The following is a 23,531-nucleotide window of genomic DNA, read 5'->3' on the forward strand; positions in this document are numbered from 1 at the left end:
GACGGGATGCGGAGGTTCTGAGTGATCTCCCGCAAGCAGTTGTAGACACCATCACTTCCGCTAGAGCTCCTTTCACTAGGAGTCTCTACGCGTTGAAGTGGAACCTGTTCGTCGAATGGTTCGCCTCTCGCCGAGAGGACCCCCAATTTTGTTCGGTCGGATCCGTGCTTTCCTTCCTGCAAGAAGGGTTGGAGCGAAGGCTGTCTCCCTCCACCCTGAAGGTGTATGTTGCCGCTATCGCCGCACATCACCACGCAGTTGAGGGTAAGTCCCTGGGGAAACACGATCTGATCGTCAGGTTCCTGAGGGGGGCCAGGAGACTGAATCCTCCTCGCCCTTCCTCCGTACCCTCTTGGGATCTGACCCTGGTTCTCAGAGCTCTCCAGGGTCATCCCTTTGAGCCTTTGCAATCAGTCGACCTGAAACTAATGTCTCTTAAGACGGTTCTTCTGGTTGCATTGGCTTCCCTGAAGAGGGTAGGGGATCTGCATGCATTTTCGGTCGATGAAACGTGCCTAGAATTCGGGCCCGGTGATTCTCACGTCATCCTGAGACCCCGGCCTGGATACGTGCCCAAGGTTCCTACCACTCCCTTCAGAGATCAGGTAGTGAACCTGCAAGCGCTGCCCTCGGAGGAGGCAGACCCAGCCCTAGCTTTGCTCTGTCCCGTCCGCGCTCTGCGCGTTTACGTGGACAGAACGCGAAGCTTCAGGACCTCAGATCAGCTCTTCGTCTGTTAAGGAGGCCAGCAGAAGGGAAAGGCTGTCTCCAAGCAGAGGATGGCCCACTGGATAGTGGATGCCATCGCCTTGGCGTACGAATCCCAGGGCGTGCCTTGCCCGCTCGGGTTGAGAGCCCACTCCACCAGAGGGGTGGCCTCTTCCTGGGCGCTGGCTCATGGCGCCTCGCTGACAGATATCTGTAGAGCTGCGGGCTGGGCGACACCTAACACTAGGTTTTATAGCCTACGTGTAGAGCCGGTATCTTCACGTGTACTCGCATCCACTAGTCGGTAGACGTGTTGTACCCGCTCTAAGTGTCGGCTTGCAATGCCATTCCCGCCACTGGCCGGATACGTGCATACTTTCACTCCAGTCGTGTTCCCCGCTTGGCGAACCCTGTCGAGTTCCTCCACCTCCCCCTTCGGCTCGGACATTGCGGAGTGTCTGATATCAGGCCTACATCCGTCGCTGACGCTGTCTGTTGGCTGGGGCCCATATGTCGTGACCCCTCTACGTGAGCGGTCCCATATGTGTAATTATCCACAGCTCTGCTGTCACCTGTCAGATGAGTCTCCCCCTACCAGGTGGAGCCATCCCAGGGACTCCATATGCGTACTGCCCCCCGGGCCAGTCCATATGTGTATTTCCCACGTAAACTCCTCCCCCATTGGGTAGGTAGTGGTCTCCGCAGCGTCCTTTACGGGTTCGCTTCCCCAGTGTAGTCTAGTTTACTTAGTGGGTATTGGTTAGACATAGTGTTAATTTCGTCACCTATTTTTAATTTAGTCATAGTCTTAGTCTTGTGCCAAATGTCCTTGTTAGTTTTAGTCATATTTAGTCATTCACATATCTTTTTTTGTTAGTCAAGTTTTAGTCGACTAAATGTCTCGTCATTTTAGTCTAGTTTTAGTCAAAAGAAAACTCAAGGTATCTTTGTCAAGTTTTAGTCGACTAAAAGTCTTTTAATTTTAGTCTAGTTTTAGTCAAAAAATTTTTTATTACTGAGATTATTAAACATTTCAGTAAAAAAAGTGTTTCACATACCTCAAACATTGGTTAAATGTAATAATTACCTGACAAAATACACTTGTTGAAAGATTTTTGTTGAATGCAAATGTTAAATGTGTCTGGTTTTCAATTTCTGATTTAGGAGACACATTCACAAATGATTAACCTGTTCTGAAGAGTATTTTATTTTAACCAACACAATTCAAAAGCTAGTATGTCGTCGTCGCTCGTCACTCATGTTCGCTTTGGGTGTTGTGTGTTCAGCAGTTTCGTTTTGCAGCCACAGGCGTATAAAACCTGTAAAGCCTCGTTACACTGCACGCGTGTGCGGCTCGTTACGGCTGCGACGCGGCTACCGGAGCTGATACACGGCCACTCTAGTCAATGCTTGTGTTTACACCAGCCGCGCCGCGTGCGTTTGAGTAGCGGCTCGACGCGTCGCTTCGCTAAAGATAGGCGCCTCACCTCCAAGACGCGCAGCTCAAATACAAAACAAAGTCAAAATAATCACCCTGTGTAAACTCCCGCTCATATTTTACATCACTAGAAACTGACGACAAGAGATTCGCAGTTGAAAAACTTGAAATTTCTTTGAGTTGATATCGCACAGAGGACGGAACAACACATTGCCGGAGCCATATAACGAGCCACACACGCATGCAGTGCAAACAAGGCTTCAACGAGGCTTAACTTGAACAACAGCGCGAAGCCGCGAACTCGTTCTGAATATTTTAAAGGCGTAACAGCTGATGAAAAAGCAGAGACGATTGTAGACGAAAATTAAGAGAGATTTTATCTTAGTTTTTATTTTATACAAAACATTTTCGTCTCGTCTTTTTTCGTCAACAATAATGCATGTTAATTTAGTCTTAGTCAGCGTTTTGGACAGTGATGCATTAGTCATGAAAAAAAAGGTCGTTGACGAGCATATTTCGTCTCGTCTCGTCTGACGAAATTAACACTAGTTAGACAGCAGTAAACTCTCTCGGTGTAAGCTCGCCCCCTTCTCCGTCCAGCCGGTGCTATGGGCGGCTGAGCTTGCGCTGGGCACTGGAAGGGGTTTCGTAACTGTGGCGCTTTAGTTGGGATCCCAATTCGTCGGTCACTACTGACGTACATCGAACGTGACCGACTGAAAGGGAACGTCTCGGTTACGTATGTAACCCTCGTTCCCTGAAGGAGGGAACAGAGACGTACGTCCCGTCGCCACAGTTTCTGTACCCTCGCTGTAGTGCGGACACCAGTTGTCTCCTCAGCGAAAAACAGAGTGCGATTGCATCTGCTTCCTATTTATATACACCTGTCGGGGGCGGTGCGCATTATGCAAATATCGCACGCCAATTCCATTGGCTTGTTTTAGTTCACGCGAAGCTGGTAGGGCTCTCTAAGCGATATCCCAATTCGTCGGTCACTACTGACGTACGTCTCCGTTCCCTCCTTCAGGGAACGAGGGTTACATACGTAACCGAAACGTTTTCCTAATTTAACTAAAAACAAATATGTAGATTTCACGTGGCATTTTCACTCATAACTAGATAAACGTAGAAAATGGCATAATCCCTAGCGCTGATCACGAGATATTCCTTGTGGAGGAACAATTTTAAAAATGCCCATTATGCGGTGTAACGAAAAGGAAACCTTGGTTCCAAATGCTATAACTTGTAATTACTTTATGCTATCACCACAAAATTTGATCCAGATGCAGAATCACATATGGCAGAGCCTCACCAAAAAAAATTTATAAAAATTATATATATATTTTGTATTTTATCAGCAGTTTCTCAGCATGCAAATGTCCAAATGTGATGTATGTTTTTAATTTCTAAAAATGTAAAAAGTGCTCTATCAAACGATACCTACCTTTTTACTCTCCTTGCTATAGTTTTGGAGTTATGAATCTTTACTTTTGTGTGTGTCAAAAAAAAAAAAAAACTAAAAATCCCTTCATGTCTTAAAGGGTTAAAAAAAATAATGGCTAGTGCAGTGGCTGGGATCTACGAAAACCTACCAACATCCGTTGCTATGATATTTGGAATGACTTATCACAAGGAAAAAAAGACGTTTTAGTTAACACCGGTTAATGGAAATGCTTTAGAAAATATTGCAAAAGTTTTGCGCAAATCTGTAATGGAAACGTGGCAAATTACTCTCCTTCAGCTTTTTCCTCGCGAAAAAGCTGTCTACAAATTGGGGAAGGCTATTCTGTAATAAGTTACTTTGTCTACAGTATTTGTGTAATTTTCTCTAATTACCTGTCAGTGATTTCTGATTAAGATTAATGATTAAAATGAACATTAAAAGTCCACTAAATATTTTGCCATTTTTGGCTTGGCCCAGTTTTTTGCCCAGGAGGGTATATTTGTTTAATCTTTAATGTATCTCCTAGCAATTTAACCATTTACAAAGTCAGCAAGTGAACAATGCCGCGTACGGTATTCCAGTCTTTAGTGGAAATCTTTTTCTCATTTTTTTTTTTTTTTTCAAATGGTTTGGACGTTTGAATCTGGTGTGTGTATTAAAAATGTCTGTTGGAGCTTATTAGCAACTTGTGGTTTTAAAGAACTGAAAAGTTTTAAAATTCATAATTCATGTTTGAAGTATGACAGTGTATGATTTACATAGTACAAAGACTGAATGAATGACCATTTTTTGTTAAATGTTATAGATGTTTCAATAATATGTTGAAATATAATTGGTCTTTCAGTCAAATGTTGATCTTTCCCCTTTCAAGTAAATAGGTTTAATATATCTTAAAATTTTGTTCATAATTTGAGATTTTCAATAAGAAAATATATCATTAAAATATCAGATTGCATGCCGTTTCCATTCCTGTCTGGACGCAGCTGCCATCAGACCCAACCGTCTCTGAAACTGTTTTACAGTGAGTGACTGGCCTAACTTCACCCCATTCACGGCCCCGAGAATGAAATTCACACGAGCAGGAGACAGATGCGCCTGCATCATGGTAGAATCCCAGATTACCCCTAAATAGTTTGCAACCTGACTCGGGACCAGCACACTCTTTTTGGCATTGAGCCTCAGCCCAAGCTTTTTCATGTGTGACAGAACAACATCTCGATGTTGAACTGCCAATTGTTCTGTTTGAGCTAATATCAACCAAACGTCGATATAGTTCAGCACGCGGATGCCCTGGAGTCTCAGCGGAGCCAGCACTGCATCCACGCACTTCGTGAACATGAGGAATAGGCCGAAAGCAAACCTGAGGAACTTCCTGTGAGAAGGATGGATGGATACATGGAAATATGCATCTTTCAGATCTATCGCCACAAACTAGTCCTCGGACCTGATCTGTGGAATAATCTGTTTGAGTGTAAGCATTTTGAACTTCAACTTCTTTACAGATTGATTTAACACACGTAAATCTATGATCGGACGCAACCCTCCATCCTTCTTTGGAACAATGAAGTAGCGGCTGTAAAAGCCCGACATTTTGCTGGGAGGAGGAACCCTTTCTATAGCTCCTTTTTGCAAAAGTGTCGTAACTTCTTGTTTCATCACCAGAGACTGCTTTGGGGTTACCACTGTGGGAAGAACCCCGTTGAACTTGGGCGGTCGAGAACCGAACTGAATTCTGTAAACCTGTTCTATCAGGTGCAGCACCCATTTCGAAATGTTCAGGAGACGTTTCCATTCTTCCACATATTCTACTAGGGGAACCAGTCTCTCAAGACTGGTCTCTGGTGTTTTTTGAGCACTTGGCTCGTTCATCTGACACGGCGCACCGGCAGACAGACAAATCAAGCACTTCCTCTGAGGATCGGTGTAGACCGCTGCGCCCTGACGCACACTGGGTGGCAGGGTTGGCAGAACGCCCCCCTGAGGGAACCGGAGAGGAACGGGTATCTGATGTTTTAATAGCCTTCCGGGAGATAATGATGGTCCTCAGATCCGCACTACCCCCAGAAGGCTTCGCCTGTGCCGCCAGCCCCGGTCCCCAAGCTTTCTCGAAGCACGAGTGGCTACACTGGCTTTCTGTTGCGTTCTATGCGCAGAGGAGCTGGCTGTCGGCAGTTGTTACTGTGTCGCCGAACAGGCCACAAGGAGACAGCGGCGCGTCCATAAGCATTCTTATCTTTCTCTTTGATGTCGGATAAGTTGAGCCATAGATGCCTCTCCGTGGCCACCAAGGCTGCCATAGAGCGGCCGATTGACTTGACTTGTCTCCTTGGTGGCCCGGAGAGCTTAGCGTCGATGTTCCCACAAAAAGGAACCATGATGGCAGAAATAAATAAATAAATAAAACGCTGCCAAATGATAACTCATGTATTCTTATGTTTCTTATAATCTTATACTCTTTTCTTTTACAGCAGTATCACTGAGGTACAATGGGCTATCAGTCGTATATCTTCTTTTTCTTCTGTCTGTACCGCTGTTGCCCAGTCCAAACTTGGCTACTATGAAGGGTAAGTAATGCTTTGCCTATAATAAGTTAATGTTATAGTAATGTAATATTTTGTAACAGTTTTTCTTAGAGAGAAGACAAAGGAGTATCTGATGGAGAAATGATTAAAGGGATATACACATTTGTGTTTGTTGTAGTGGTGGCACACAGTGTATTTTTGATTTTTGTTTGTTATTCTTCTCAATTCAGCAAACACTGTTAAAATTCTAGCCATCTCATCAATGATGCATTACAATAATTAGAGAGAGTTGTGCTGTCAGCAGAGTCAAGCTGTAGAGATTACCTTCAAGTGGACATTTGGTTGAGTGCTTTATAGATCCATATAATCCTGTCAGACATTTTCTCACATATTTCCATATATTTCCTCTGTCCTTGCTTTAAACTAATTTAGCCTCATGCGCGCACACACACACACACACACACACACACACACACACACACACAAATGTAAGATAAGGATGGTATGAATCTATAAGGTCTCTGGAAAAAGATGACAAAGCTTTTAGTAAAAATTAAGAAATCAGTAACACATTTGCTGCATCAGCTAAGTGTTTTCACAAATATAATTGATTTATTGCTAAATAATCAAAATCTAACACTTTATGAAACCAAGATGATACAGCTTTCTCATTTCCCATTCTTTTTGCAAGGAATAATGATGTTAAATATACTGTGGGGAAAAAGCACAGGGTCAGACAGTGATAATTATCAGAAAGAATTAGCAGTATTCCCATTTTACAAAGGTTACATTCAAGATTTAAAGGATTTAAAAAAATATATATAATAGTAATAATAGCAAAAACAAAGTTATGACTGCTACATATTTCATGTACACTTAAATACTGGTCTGTGCTTGATTGTCCTGCTCGTATTTGCCTATTTAATGTCAGAAAATGACTTTCACTTTTTTTTTAAGCAGATGCAAATCTGAACAAACTGATAAAAGTTATTACATTTATAAAAGTTATTACATTTATAAAAGTTATTACATTTATAACTTTTATTAGGGGCCAAGCCCCGAAAGGGCTGTAGCCCCTATTGTAATTGTACGTTTTACCTTTTATTATTATTATTCTTCCTCCCGAATGGGAGTCTATGGCAGCCCTATCAACGGAACATGAGAAAATGATGAAATTTGGCACACTTGTAGTGATGGTCATGTCTAGAAATCTGACCAATTTTGGAGTCTCTAGGACCAACTCTATAGCGCCACCACCAGTTCAAATATTCAACATTCTAAAGTTTATAACTTTTGAACCATTTGCTCTAGAAAAATACAATTTAGTACATCTGATTCGTCTCTTCATGCTGATTCTATTAAAATTCTTACATTAAGTCTCCGCCCATTACAGTAGCGGCCATTTTGAAAAGTACAGTATTCCGTTTTTTCGCTACTCCTCCTTCAAAATTTGTCCAATTTTGTCCAGACTTTGATCAGGTGATCTTTGGACTGAGCCGCACAGAAATGACTGAACAGATTTTTTTTATTCATCTTTGTTCAAAAGTTATGATGTCACGAAGTTAACGAGGTTGACCCAAAATTGCTATAGAGGCTGTATCTCGGCCAAACTTTGAGCAATCAAAACTAAAATTGGTACACTTGATCAAGACCATGATCTGAGGTTCCATGCCAAATTTGGGAACAGCGCCACCTACAGGTCATGAGATCTGAAAAATGGCTATTTAGGGCAATAACTTTTGAACACTTTATTAGAAAATCAAGATCTTGGTGTCTATGGATTCCCTGTGCCATGCCGAATCCGAGGATATCGAATTCGTCAACATCGGATGAACCACGTGTCCGCCATTTTGAATTTTGTCATAAATTGCAATAACTTTTAAACAATTTGACATATCTTCACACAAATTGGTATGTATGACCTGTAGAAGGTCCTGAAGGTACCTGAGAAGTTTCAACACATCACCACCTACTGTTCCACAGATGTAATGATTATTGCAAAACCACTTATAACTTTTGAAAACACTTTCCAAAATGTGTATGCTTTATGTCATTTTATTCCCTGGCTTATGCCGATTCCGACGATGTGTCATTTGTCATTTTCCTTAAATGTACCTGTCCGCCATATTGAAATAAATGGAAAACAGTTTTTTCGCTACTCCTCCTACAATTTTTGTCCAATTTTGTCCAAAATCAGCTCAGGTGATCTTTGGACCGAGCCGCACAGAAATGACTGAATGGATTTTTGATATTCGCTACCATTCCCAAGATATTCATCTCTGAATGTGACCTTGCTTGTGTTTGTTGTCTTATGCTAGTTAGCTTAGCATGCTAATTGCTTAGCATGCTAACCAGTTGTCATTCTCTTTAATGTGGCTCTTCAGTTATCAAGTTAACCATGAGCTTCATTAGCATTGTTAGCTTAGCATGCTAATATGGATAGCATGCTAAGTAATGCTTTTTTTGTGAATTCTTTGTTAGACTAAAAGGTTTCTTCCACAGTCTGTTGAATGTGCATCCTCAAGTAGCTCAATGTGTAAAGCCAGTTATCTGAAGAGCCCTGTATCCGAAGTTAGTGGGTTCGAATCCCAGGTGGAGCGGTTTTATAAAATAGTGTGTTTTGATTCCTTTACTGCCTCTTGGATTAGAAATAAATGCTTTTTGTTTCATGCTGTGTTCATTTTCATCTAAGCTTATGTACATTTTGAGTTCATTCTTGCCCGTAATTCTGAACCAGCTGTTTCATGTTTGTTCATTTTCTGCTGTTTTTCCTCTTCCTGCTCTGTATTGCACTACAGCATGATGAGCTGCAGAATGATCTAAAGTGCAGCTTTATAAGAATTCTTCATTTTGAGTTCATTTTCACATGAACTAATAAACTTCGGCAGGTATGGAAACATTCACTTGCACAGTGGTGCAATGAGATGAGAAATGGACATTGGACCCGGAGGTCGTGGATTCGAATCTTGTGTGGGGTTCCTTTATACAATTGTGTGTAATGAGTCATTTTGATACCTTTTTTATCCAAATAAGGATTGTGCTAATCTTTATTCCTCTTCAATGAGATACAAGTATTTTAGTTCATTCCGTGTTCGTTCTCTGAACTTCTATTGATTTTCATTTCATTTCCACCTGTCCTTCTGAACCAGATGTTTTGCATGCACATTCAATTTCTGCTGTTTTTGCTCTTCCTGCTCCGTATTGCGCTACTGCCCCTACTGGGGCTTGGCCCCGAATTGCTGCTTGCAGCTATATTTACATTTATAATTGTGCTTAGGAGATATCAATTATAATACATTAAAAAAAAAAAACAAAAAAAACAACAAGGCCTACATTATAAAACTCAGAAGAGTATGTATTTTAATCTCTCTGTTGTTCTCTGGATGTCAGATAGTCAGAATGACAATTCTTGTGTGAACGTTAATTTAATATACCCAAACCCAAGTCGATGCATTATTCTTTCCTTTTTGTATTAGTGTGTAAAAATATTTAATTTCATTGTTAGTCTGGTTGTTTGATGAGAAAAAGATTAAATGTATTTACAATAAACACGTTAAGAATCCCGTACAACTACAGCAGAGGATCTTCTGCTGACCAATTAGCAGAAAGGGGCGTTTAATTCCCGGCAGAAAATCGAATGTGTAGAAATCAAATATTCTAGCTGTTTTTCTATCTATGGGGAAAAAAAAAATTCAACTATCATTATATACTTGCATGTATATAATCAAAGAACATACAGTATATGTGGTCTTAAAAGTTTTGCAGCCCATCCTCAACCTAACCACAGGCTCTACTCTTCACCACAATGGTTACCCTACAAAACTAACGTAACACAACATTAAACACTAACTCATGGCTCCCTATGTTAATCTTGTGCATAAACACAAAACAATAAAACTTAATTTCAACATTTATTTTCCTTATACAATCTGATGCAAATAATGCTGGGAATTAGAAATCTGCTTCAACTCAGTCATTAAGTTCAGCTTACTACAATCAAATTTTGCGTTCACACATTTTTTTTTTCTATTAAGTATAATGAACTTTCTTTATTATATGAGTGAAATTAACTAATTTCATTGAATTAATTTCACTGTTCGGTTTTACAGTACACATTGCAAATGTGCTTCAATGGCTAGAAAACCAAAACTGAAGATAGAATCACAGGACATGGAGGGATGTAAACTCATAAGGGGTGAAAAATGTGACAAAAAAATTTAAATCTCATTGATAGGTTCAGGGGCATGGTCCCTAAGAATAAATTTTTTGTAAAACATCTGTGGGATGTTGCATGAAGCTAATTTCAGAGTAGGTTTAGAGTTAAAAAAACACAATTACAAAACCATAAAAGTTCAACCAGGTTTAGCGGGCTCACAGTGCTCGGGATAAACGTTCTTTGTCAGCTCAAGGTTTGGTCCATGTGTCATGTGCAGCAAACAGCTAATCACAAGGAACATGGAGAGCGTCAGTTCGATTCACTTCTCGTGAGAGAGATGGTGTAATTCACTTCTGCTGGAGATTAGGAGGTCATAATGGAAAAATATCATGACATTAAATTCATTTACAAGGCAGGAATAAACTGCTGCTGCAGTGTGAGTTTGAGAAGGCAGCTGTATCAATGCAAGTGATTCAACTGAATTTAAATCATTTATGGAGGCTCAAAAAGATAAAAGAAAACATGCAAGCTTAATTTTAAAAGCTTTACATATTAAATGTTGTATTTATATGTATATATTTATATTAATTTAAATGCAAATTTTAATATTAATTGTCATTATTATATGAATATTTTATATGAATTATAAATAATAAATAAATGAGCATTAAGACTATCAGAGGCCCCTGGGCTTTACCTCTTGAGGGGCCCTTCATCCACCACAACTATTACTTACATTCACTCAATCCTCTTAATCACAAAGCACAAGTTATCAGCCTTTTATTTTGCAGGAAGAAATGCCATTAAACATCTCCTGTACTTGCCATTATGTCACTCCCCAGCACACTTTCACACTACACAACATTCACTGTCTGGGATTGTTTGCCATTATTGTGTGACATGTGCCATTTTCTTATGCAAATAGTATTGTAAAAAGTTGAATATACCTTTGAAAATAGTTTTTTTTAATTATTATTATTATTCTTGAAACACACTATATTCTTCCCTGGGTACTTTGCAGAAGTGATCCCCCTTAATTTCTATATCTTGTCGGTTCAATGTAGCCAGGATAGTTACAACTATCAAGCACAGGCTAGATAAAATTGCTTTCTAAAAGAGAAATCTGAGGCGTAATTATGCATCATTTTGAGGCACCGGTGATGTAACCAATGAATTTGAGCGTCTACTACAGACAGCATCTAGGGAACCTAACTAAAAGATTTCAAGATCATATGTGAAAATGTAAATACAATGAATTGACTGATGCAAAATTGTATGTGTTTGTATATGCAGGGAAAACAGGCAGGTTTCTTCGTGCTATTTGCTCCACTGGAGTAATATTTTTGGCATTGCAGTGTGGGATGCAAATCACCTTCACATATATTCCCAAGGATGGTAAGATCTTTTCTTATTTGTTTAACTATTATTTTTTATAATTGCTTAAAAGTAGCTCAAAGTTAAAAGTATGAAGGCAATTGTGAAAGTTTAAAATAAGAAATAAAGTCAAACTGTGAACAGAAAAAAATTATTATAGTATTTAATATTTTTTCATTAGCAAGGCAAGGCAAGGCAAGGCAATTTTATTTGTATAGCACATTTCATACACAATGGTAATTCAAAGTGCTTTACATAAAAAAAGAATAATAAAAATAGAACATAAGGAATAGAAATAACAGTAAAAACAGAGAATTTTGCTATCTGGATGGAAGAGCTAGGAAGTCTCAGGGAGTTTGTTGTTGTTGTTGTTGTTGTTGTCGTCCATCAGAGTTGGATCTAAACGGATCTATCCATCAGAGCAGATCAGAATGGATCTTCCTCATCCAACAGGACTGCTACCTGTTAAGGCACTTCAAACTGATAAACATAGTTTCAATCTCCCCTTTTGCCAAGACACCTCAAACTGCACCACACAGCCCTAATCCCCCTTCCGGAGATTTCTTACATATGGAACGCAGTTCAAATTTCCCCTTTGGAAATTTCCCCCTTTGGAAAGTGTCCTGACTGTAATCCAGAGATATCTTAACCATGCACTACAGCTTAAATTTCCCCATGGTTTGTCAAATTTACCATTAGCTTTTACTTCATTTTTTTTTAGTTTTGTATCAAGGGCACAGAGTATAAATTCATGGTCATTTGGCCTGTCACTGGTCACATACACAGTCATGAAATGTGGCTCTGTGAGTGGAATGTGCATAGTAAATTATTTAGATGACTGGCTGATTAAAGTCCACTCAGACAATGTGCTGAACAGCCACAAATTCAAGCATATTAACCACCTGCAGTGTACGGAGCTTTCAATCAATGCGCAGAAGACACAGTTTCATATTGACTTCTATAAATGAATTAATGTTATACGTTAAAGGTAACTAATAATTAGAAGGAAGCAGTATCAGAGTACATAAACATAATTCACGGAGAACACTAATTATGAGGACAAGTGTTGCTTTTAATAATGAACGTGCATCTGAGTGACAGATAAACTACACGCTCTTATTTCAGTTTTGGTCATTTTGTGGATATTACAGCAAACAGTTTGCTTCGTACATTGTTTAACAGCGTTAAGTTATAGAGGGCCACTTTATCGTTCAAATTAACTGTCACATGTATTTTAAATATTTATGTAATGTTCTTGCTCCACCCATGCAAAAACCACATAATTCTAATCTTCAATTCTTACACTATATGCGAATTCTGAACAAGCAACGTATATGTTCTGTGCTGCATTGTTTACAATCAGCTGATCAGCTGATTTCAAGAGTCAGTACTGGTGAGAGAATATAGTTCTCACTACTTTTTTCATGTGAATGTCTGGGTGTCGAGGTTCATACGGAAGAGGATTAGGGCCAAGCAATAATAAAAAAATAAAACCATCTCGAGATTAAAGTTGTTAAATTATGAGAAAAAAGTTGTTAAATTATGAGAACAATAATTTAACGACTTTTTTCTCATAATTTAATGACTTTATTCTCAACATTTTATCTCAACTTTTTTTCTCTAAATTTAACGACTGTAATCTCGAGATGGTTTTATTTTTTTATTATTGCTTGGCCCTAATCCTCTTCCGTAGGGGTTCAGGATGCAAAGCTGAATGTTTAATTTTATTTGCACTATTCACAAGTGAAGCAGAATAATTTTACTTTTTGCAATCTTAAAATGGTTCATTACTGGTTCAGTGGTTTTTAATGTGTTTTGCGGGGAGTGGCAGTCTCCATGTGAACACAACAGTCATCCAATTGTGTTTGTGGCGTTTGTTGGAGTTTGGTGTGTTTGTTGAATTCACCTTTAAATTCCTTACAATAAGCCTACAATTTGTAAGATATTATTATTATTATCATATTATCACACCTGTTATGTTACACATATCTGAATGATCATTTGTAATGTTCATGTCTTGAGCTCAAAATCCAAGTGAGTGTTTGAAATAACACTAGACCTGGATCTGATGTTTCAAATCACAGAATGAAGCAAAAATTATATTAATTATAGAATTATGTGTAATGCTTACTCTTATGCATACTAATCACTTTTATACTGAATAAAAATACTTTATAGGCCTAATATGTAATGAGTGGGATGTTATTTAGTCCACTAGGTGGCAGTAATGGAGAGTATAAAGTTAAGTGCATTTGCTAAAGAGTGGTGTGGTAATTTGTATATGATGGATGTTCCACGTGGAAGAAAAGATACCAGCACAAGCAATGCTTCGTTCCTCTTGTTTCTTGGTGGTTTCTTAAATTTTACGTGGTACCAGGAGTGGGGTCAGAAGGATGCCATGGACGCAATTAAACCACCTGGTTCACTGAAGTTTTTGGAAATGTTGATGCAAACTGGAGGACTTTCAAACAACACTTTGAGCTGTATGTTGCAGCCATTGGACAACCGGAAGCTACAGATGAAAGAAAGATTGCTATTGTTGCTTACTATTGCTGGAGTAGATGCTGTGGAAGTTTTCAACACCTTTATCTTTGAGGCAGACAAGAAGAAACTGGACAAGGTATTGGAAAAATGTGATGCTCATTGTTTGTCAAAGAAAAATGAAACATATGAACGATATATTTAGAACTCGAATGCAGCATGAAGGAGAGGCTTTTGATTGCTTTCTTACTGACCTCAAGATCAAGGCAAAAACCTGTCATTTAATGAATTGAGAAATTCCATGATTCGAGATCAGATTGTTTTTGGTACCTGTGATAAGAAATAACGGGAAAGATTGCTAAGAGAATCTGAACTCACCTTGGATCATGATGTTGAATTGTGCCAGTCCAGTGAGTTAGCGAGACAGAAAGTGATGCAGTTTGATGCTTCTGCAGCGACGTCCTCTCAGAATGCAGCCGCAGCAGTACATGCCATTTCTTTCAGAGACAAGAAACAAGGTAATGCAAGAAGTAGTAGAGGCACTGACAATGAGACATTTCTTTGCAAACGTTGTGGGACTAAACATAAGTTCAGACAGTGCCCAGCATTTGGTAAATGTAATGGCATGAACCATTTTGCAAAAATGTGTTTTTCAAAAGAATATAAAACAGAACACAAAGTGCATGTAGTGGAAGATACAGTGATACCTTGAGTGATTCCTTTTACGTTCAGATGGTTTCTGAGGATGATGCAATTTCTGAGGTAAAAGGTGCATCCATCATGGATTCTGTGCAGTCATCTAAGTGGATTGTTCCTCTTGTGGCTAATGGGACAATAATACCTTTTAAATTGGACACCGGTGCCAAAGTTAACTTGATTAACATTAGAGATGTGAAAGCATTGAAAGAAAGACCCCTGATTAAAAAACACACAGTTCCTTTTAAATCCTATAATGGACAACCAATTGAAACACAAGGAGTTTGTAGACTGAAAGTACAAGTCAAAGGAAAGACACAAAATTTTATGTTTGTTGTGGTTCCATATGGCCATGAGTCCCTTCTAAGAGATAGGGCATGTGAAGAAATTCAGTTGGTTAAAAGAGTGTATGAAGTTAACAAAGAAAACGTTCTTGACAACGATCTTGTTACTGATATTGTGAATCAATTTCCAGATGTTTTTGAAGGTCAAGGTATGTTGCCCTTTACTTACAAAATACAACTGAAGGAAGATGCTACACCAGTTATCCATGCTCCTAGGCGGGTTCCTGTCCCTCTGCGAGAGCCTTTGAAGCAGGAATTGGATCGCATGACCCAATAAGGAGTCATACAAAGGATTGAAGAACCAACAGATTGGGTAAACTCCATCACTTGTGTGAAAAAGCCTAATGGTGAATTAATTGCTTAGATCCTAAAGACCTTAATGATAACATCAAAAGGGAACACTATCAGATACCCACACGTGAAGAGATTCTTAGTGAAATGTCCGGTGCTCAATTTTTTAGTAAATCGGATGCATCCCAAGGTTTCTGGCAGATCCGATTGAATTCTGAGAGTAGCAAATATTGTACCTTTAATACTCTCTTTGGAAGATATTGTTTTCTCAGTCTTCCTTTTGGGATCAAGTCAGCTCCTGACATTTTTCATTGAGCCATGGAATCCCTGATTGAAGGTCTTGAGGGTGTTCGTGTATATATTGATGATCTTGTGGTGTGGGGGTCTACTCTTGAACAGCATAATCAGCGACTATTAAAACTGATGGAAATAATTCAAGTACATGATTTAAAGTTAAACAAGAAAAAGTGTCAGTTTGGAGTCACAGAAATAACTTTCTTAGGTGAAAAGCTCTCGGACAAAGGCGTGGAACCAGATCCAGCTAAAATACAAGCCTTATTGGATATGCCTCCACCTAGTGACAAGAAGGGGGTTTTGCGTGCCTTGGGTATGATAACTTTTCTCTGAAAATTTCTGCCAAATTTATCAGCCAAAACCACACATATGAGAACGTTGTTACAAAATGACAAAGAGTTTGTGTGGTCTTCCTTACATGATCAAGAATGGAAGAAAAGTCCTTGGTTTTTTTTTTTTCTTTTAATCACACTCATCCAATTAAAATCTCTACAGATGCCTCTCAGGATGGACTAGGAGCTGTGCTTCTTCAGGCCGATGAAGATTCCTGGAGACCTGTTTCCTATGCTTCTCGATCTATGACCGAAACTGAAAAACGCTACTCTCAGATTGAAAAAGAAACCTTGGGTTTATTATTTGGCTGTGAGAAATTTCATAGATATATTTATGGATTACCCACATTTTCAGTAGAGACAGATCATAAACCATTGATATTGATAATTCACAAGAACTTAAATGACATGTCACCCAGAATTCAACGTATGATGATGAAATGACAAAAATCTGATGTAAATCTAGTGTATACACCTGCTAAGTATATCATTGTGACTGATGCACTGTCTCGAGCACCAGTAATCTCAGAGAGCAGTCCTATCATGGAAGAAGTGAAAGGACATGTGAGTACGGTGGTTTCATCTTTACCATTCTGGGATGATGCTGAAACTGATTGTGGAGGAAACTGCTAAAGATGCTTAATTGCAGAGGGTGATTGTTCTTCTTCAACAAGGATGGATCAAAAGCAAGTGTCCGCAGTATTTTCCAACAAGAGCAGAACTTAGTGTGTGTAATGGCATGTTGCTGCGAAACAAACAAATTGTCATTCCAGTGTCCATGCGTCAAGACATGCTTTGTCGCATACATGAAGGGCATCTTGGCATTGAAAAATGCAAGCGAAGAGCAAGACAAGCTGTTTATTGGCCTGGAATTAATATGCACATTGAGGAATTGATCAGCAAGTGTGATGTCTGTTTGAGTCATCATTATAAACTGGCTAAAGAACCAGTGCTTATAGATGATGTGCCTACTCAACCAAGGCAAAAAGTAGGAACTGATCTCTTCCATTTGAATGGTAAGGATTTTTTGGTGGTTATTGATTTCTATTCAAATTATCCTGAAATTGAACAGCTCCGTTATACAACAACGAATGATGTGATTCATAACATGAAATGTATTTTTACAAGACATGGAATTCCCCTCCTCAGTATAGTAGTCATGAATTCGGACAGAACAGTATGGCTTTAAGCATACAACATCTAGCCCCCTGTATCCAGGGGCAAATGGAAAAGCAGAAAAAGGGGTATAAATTGTAAAAAGACTTGAAAAAAGTAACTGCGAGCAATTCAGGTGAATATCTGGCTCTGTTGAGTTACCGTGCCTCCCCACATGGTTGTGGATTTTCTCCAGCAGAATTACTGATGAACCTAAACTGTGTGACACTTTGCCAAAATTCTCCCTATAAAAGGAAAACAAAAGTTTGACATTGAATGTGATGCAACATCAGAAAATAAAATAGAAAGAATATTGTGATATGGGAGCTTGGCAACTGAAATCTCTTTCTGAACGAGATGTGGTAAGAGTTGAGGGTCCAACACGATGGAGAAAGAAAGCTGCTAAAATAAGTAAATCCAAGGTCCTTGTCTTGTTCAAACAGAAGATACTACAAAGAAATCGGCGGAGTTTGCTCAAGTCTTCAGAAATATTTCAGCCCTCTGAACAGTCCTCTGAACTTGATTCAGTTGTACCAAAGACTGACAGTCCCATCTTACGGAGATCTAATCGTGTTTGAAAACCACCCGTTAGACTGGACTTGTGAAAGAAAAAAAAAGAAAAAAAACATATGATGTAAAAAAAAAAATTATGATGATGAATTGTTAATGGTAAAATGGGTTGTTGTATTGTGGGGCTTGTTTATTGTGAATTGCTAATTGTGATGTTAATGATGTTAAATTATTTTTTAATATCTAAGGAAAAGGGATGTAATGAGTGGGATGTAAAGATGCCAGCACCAGCAATGCTTTGTTCCTCTTGTTTCTTGGTGGTTTCCTGAATTTTACAAAAAAAATAAATAAAATAAAATAAAAATAAATACCAGAGCAAATACCACTTAGACAAACATCTCATGTGTTTTGTAACTCTGGACTTCTGATATGGCATGGTGGAGAGTGGCAGTGTAAATTGAGATGTCCCAGACATGTCGGTTATACTCCCCAGTTTAAATTAATTTTACACCTTGTAATTGATTAACAAAGAAGGAGGAGGAGAAACAACGAAAAGCTAGAGGCAATTTATCACAAAGACCTGAGAAAACTGAGAGACAAACGACGGAAAATTACGATGAGTGCAACACTGGTGATCAAGAGGCCGCAGATACAATGAAAGTTTGCATCAGTGCTATTATGAAATTAAGGCTATCAGATCTGACGTGAACTAAACCACTTTCAAGAGACTTTATCCAGAGATTGGAAAACTGACTTGGCAAGCCTGAAAATGGACATTAATCTTAAACTTAATGAAATTGCCAAAGATCTGAAAGACACGGTGAATAAAGTGGAGGAGGCCAAACACCGGGTGGCGGATTTGAAAGAGTGGAGGCTAGAGACGTGCTATTCCAAACCCTTGACATTCAACAAAAAATGCAAGCTAAGCTGACAGATCTCGAAGCAAGATCATGGTGAAACAATATACGTTTATACGGAATCCCAGAGGAGGCCAAAGGAGACAACATACAAGAGTGTATTGAAAGATTCATCAAGACGGAATTGTCCCTCCCCGAACTTGGGATACAGCGTTGTCACAGGGCGCTTAGCCCCAAGCCACCACCAAATGCGAATCCCTGATCGGTTATCATTTACTTACTTGAATATAGGATTAAAGAGCTGGTCCTCCATTCAGCATGGAAAAAGAGGTAAGTTTACCTGAAAGGGAGACGAGTGTACTTCGACCAGGATTACCCTGCGGAGACCCAAAAGAAGAGGAAGACATACACTCCTGTAAGGAAACTACTCAAAGAAAAGGGTCTCCGTTTCCAGACAGCACCCCCAGCCTAAGACCTAAAAAAAGAAAGGATTGACCACAGCCATCAGCAGAGAAGATGACGCTGCCGCATCGGCTTCAATGGAGAGGCTGAGTAAAATCTCCTGGGAAACAGCGGCTGCAAAACTGCAACGTGACCGAGAGGGTCATCAGAAGAATGCGCGGAAAAGACTTCAGGATTTCCGCCGGGACACGGGAGAGACTGTGTGATTCACACTCAGATTAGATTACCAGTAAAACTGTCACATTCGATATCAACATTACTAAAATAGCAGTTTAATATAACAAGGCTAATTTTTATAAAAGAGTTCTGTAACTTTATTTCAATATTTGTTCATGCCCAACGTTTTGATTTTGGAGTAAATTAGTTTTATTATGGTTGATTTACATTATGGCTTGACTGACCCATATATGAACAACGGTTATGTCTATGTTGAGGGGAAAGCCTGCACTGATTTATAATATCAGTTAGCACAGGGGAGGCCCTTCGGTAATCGAAGATTTCCTTTCCAAACAGAAGTTACTTTAAAAGGAACTTTGACTATGGAAGTTGCTTTTTTTTCTGCATTAGTTGCATTACAATGGTAAGGTCACTTAGGAGTAACAATTTGATAGTATATCTTAAGATAAATGTCAATATAGAATTGTCAATATAGAATTATTTCACTGAATAGGTTGCAAAATCTTATCAAACGAAGTAAACTTATAACTAAGATGAAAAGAGATAACCAGCAAATTATTTTTTTGGCAGGAGACTCACCTAATACAAACAGCATGAAAAAATAGAGAAAACTAGAGATGTTTCAGATCATGCAGGACTGTATTTGAGACTACATTTGGATGTTCAACTCAAGAAGAGTTGTTTATATTGAGAGATGGTTTTTATGTAATGTGTTATGTATTTTAACCACATATTTATTTCTAGGGTGACTTGTAACATTCTGTCCAGGGACTACAGATGAAAAATATCCTTCGGCTAATTCTGGTGCATTTACAGAAATGTTTTATTAATGTGCAATGTCCCTGTTAACAAAAAAAAAAAAAAAAAGTAACTAAAGAAAGAAATTACAGAAATTGATGGGGCCATATCAAATTTAAAGACAAATAAAGTACCAGGGGGGATGGGTATCTAGCAGAGTGGTACAAAACATTTAGGGAACATTTATGCTCTTAAAATATTTTACCATGGTCTTAAGAGGGGAGAGACCCTAATATCTTGGAAACAAGCTATTATATCAGTGATACCAAAAGCTGGAAAAGATAAGACAGAGTGTGGGTCATACAGACCTATTTCTGTTTTAAATATAGATTATATGCTTTGATAATTACAAAAAGATTAGAAAATATAATTCCATCCTGAGTTGATTGATACTGACCAAACAGGATTTGTGAAAAACAGACAGACACAGAATAATGTGAGACAAGCATTATTTCTGATTGATAGCATGAGCAAAAATAATTCTAAATCTTTGGTAATTAGCCTTGTTGCCGTGCGATGGGAGTTTTTGTTTCTGGTATTGCAGTGTTTTGGCTTCAATAAAGAGGTTATAGGATGTCTTAAACCACTATCTAATTTACCGACAGCCCAGGTTAAGAAAAAATGGTAATAAAAATAAAAAATGTTTCTAGTTCAATTACATTGAAACGAGGATGTTGCCAGGGAAGTCCCACACTTTTTGCACTATTGATAGAGCCTCTTGCTCAAGCAATTAGAGAAGATGTAGATATATCAGGATTCCAAGGAAATTAACAATTTTTTTTTTAATTATTTTTTATAATGCGAATGATATTCTTATGACAATCTCCGACCCAGACTCCAGTTTACCTAAACTTATGTCATGCCTTGAACAGTTTGGGTGGTACTCGGGATACAGATTAAACTCAGACCTTGTCTTTTAATTATTCACCACAGGAGAACATGCATAATAGATATAGTTTTAAGTGGAAAACTAATGAAGAATGCTGAAGAATGGTTAAACATTTGTAAAACACAGTATACTACCACCAGGTCAGGTCAGTGAAGAGAATTCTCATGGAAGAATATAATAAGATTTTTTATTACACCAAAAAGAAAATTTTACAGGATGCTAAACCAGAATCTGCACTCTGTTGGAGACAATGTAATAACTCTATGGCTGATTACTTTCACATATTTTGAAAGTGTCCAGCAATTAAATCTTATTGGTTAGAGGTAATCACTGAAATAAAATTGATATTGGGATTCGAAATTGAGAGCAGCTTCAGTACCGTATATTTAGGAAACATACCAACTGATTTTAATACTCAAGACAAGTACCTACTTAAATTATTATTGGTTGCTAGAAAAAAAGCATTAACTAAGCAATGGCTGCATGAAAGTCCACCAACAAAAGAAGAATGGATAATGATTGTAAAAGATATGTATGATATGGAGAAACTGACCTTCTGTCTAAGATTAAACATGGATAAATTTTACAAATACTGGTCAAAATGTTTAAAGTAAGTAAGGAGTGTGGATAGAACATAGTGAGATATTGTAAGTAGACTGCAATGTGTGTGTTTTTTGTTGTATGTTTTATGAGAGGACCTTGAACCTTCTATGGACAAATATTCTCCTGGTGGATGTTTTTTTTTTTTTTTTTTATCACTTTCTCTCTCTTCTGATATATGACTGTATATGAACTGTATATCTCAACTGTATATGAACAACATAATTGTATGTGATACCCCTAGTGACCTGTCTGTTCCGTTCTTTTGCATGGGTTGCATATAAAAAAATAAAAAGTAAAAATTATTGCAACTCTGTAATTGGCCAAAATGCAACATTCAACTTTTCCTAGACTCTCTACTCTTCCCTGTGGAACCCAGAAGCTGGACCTCTACCCCACTTTCAGAATTTTTGTTTTTTGAGTTTTAAAATTTGAGTTTATAAAATTCTAATTCAAAAATATATAAAATGCCACGTAATATTATATATATTTTTAAATGAGGTGGGAAAGGACTTGTATATTCAGCAGCTTTCTTTTTTATCCTAAATTAGCCATTGATATTAATGTATGCTTTTTGTTCTTCAGTGAATGGGCCATGGGACAACATTTTGTTTCACCTCGGCATTGTCAGGTATGAAATATATGAATTCTTTTCATTTTGAATCTGTTTTATTTAATTGAGTCTGGAATTCAACATGCTAAATCACTGATTAATTATAATATGATTACTCAAAAGCAGCTAAAATATGAAACATTTTGAAACATTATGAACATTTTTTTTTTTTTAAGTAGGAAACGTCTCTGTTTATGCATGAATCCTCGGTTCCCTGAGAATAAGGGAACAAGACATTGTGTCAGTAGCAAATATTTGGCCAATGATGTTTAAGCTGCCTTACTTGGCATAAATGATATATAAGGTGAGATTCTGCCCAAAAGAAAGCCATACCTCTTGTAGAATGGGCTCTCGTTCAGTTGGGACATTAGAAACCTGTTTTTTTGGTAACACTTTCTATGAAGACCATGCTTATAATGAATTATATCTCTATTTATACTTATTTATAAGCAAGTATTATTATTTTATAAACATGTTTATAAAGACTTGTTAAGACCTATACCACATTATAAGAACAGTTATAGTTACATTTATATTATTTATATAATTAATTATAACTCATGCATTTGCTTTTTCAATGCTCATGCTCATAATCCATTATACACTGATTTATAAGTATTAATTAGTCAGGTTCCATGAATGTATTTATAAAGATGAAACCTGCATTGCTATAATGTTATTATATTATAGTTACAATTACTTTTTAGTAATTCAGATTTATTTCTGTCAAATAAGTGAATATATTGTTATTAATAGCCGTGTTTTGTTCTTATCAATACTTATTGTGAGTAACTACTCTCTATAAATGCATCATTGATGGCTTTAAGTAAAGTGAAAACATAGGATGCAATTTTCCTAAAGAAAATGTTAAGAAATCACGAGGATGTGCTCATTATACATTTTAAGTTGCTTACTTGTAAATGTAACTAATGAACAATAATTCCTGTAATAATAATAAAAAACAGAAATCATTAACACAAACAGTTGGATGTCACATACAAAACACTGCAACGATATTTTAAAAGTATAATTCCCAACTGCTATTAGCAATAGCATGCATATGGCTGACGAGATACTGATTTTGACAAAAGTCATGACCTCTAATGCAAACATTAGCCATTAAAAACATAATTAATAACTAATTGGTACAGCAAACGAGTCTATGGAAATATTTTATATATGATCATTTATAAATCAGTGTATAAAGGATTATGACCATGAACATTGAAAAAGCAAATGCATGGCTTATAAGTAATTCTAAAAATAATATAAATGTATCTATAACTGTTCTTATAATGCAGTATAGGTCTTAATGAGGCTTTATAAATATATTTATAGAATAGTAATACTTACCTATAAATGGGCCTATAAATCATTATTATTTTTTTTT

At 37.8% G+C, this 23,531-nt stretch overlaps 1 protein-coding gene across 1 annotated transcript in view; it reads left to right on the top strand.

The window, feature by feature from the left end:
* The window catches only part of si:dkey-11f4.7 (piezo-type mechanosensitive ion channel component 2), an 85,838-nt gene that overhangs the window by 1,332 nt on the left and 60,975 nt on the right, over positions 1-23,531 (top strand). Inside the window, 3 exon segments of the mRNA XM_067410212.1 lie at positions 6,059-6,154; positions 11,562-11,663; positions 22,114-22,159. Of these exon segments, the coding sequence (XP_067266313.1) occupies positions 6,059-6,154; positions 11,562-11,663; positions 22,114-22,159 (244 nt within the window).

This window comes from Chanodichthys erythropterus, chromosome 14, assembly GCF_024489055.1.
Source record: "Chanodichthys erythropterus isolate Z2021 chromosome 14, ASM2448905v1, whole genome shotgun sequence".
Classification (NCBI taxonomy): domain Eukaryota; kingdom Metazoa; phylum Chordata; class Actinopteri; order Cypriniformes; family Xenocyprididae; genus Chanodichthys; species Chanodichthys erythropterus.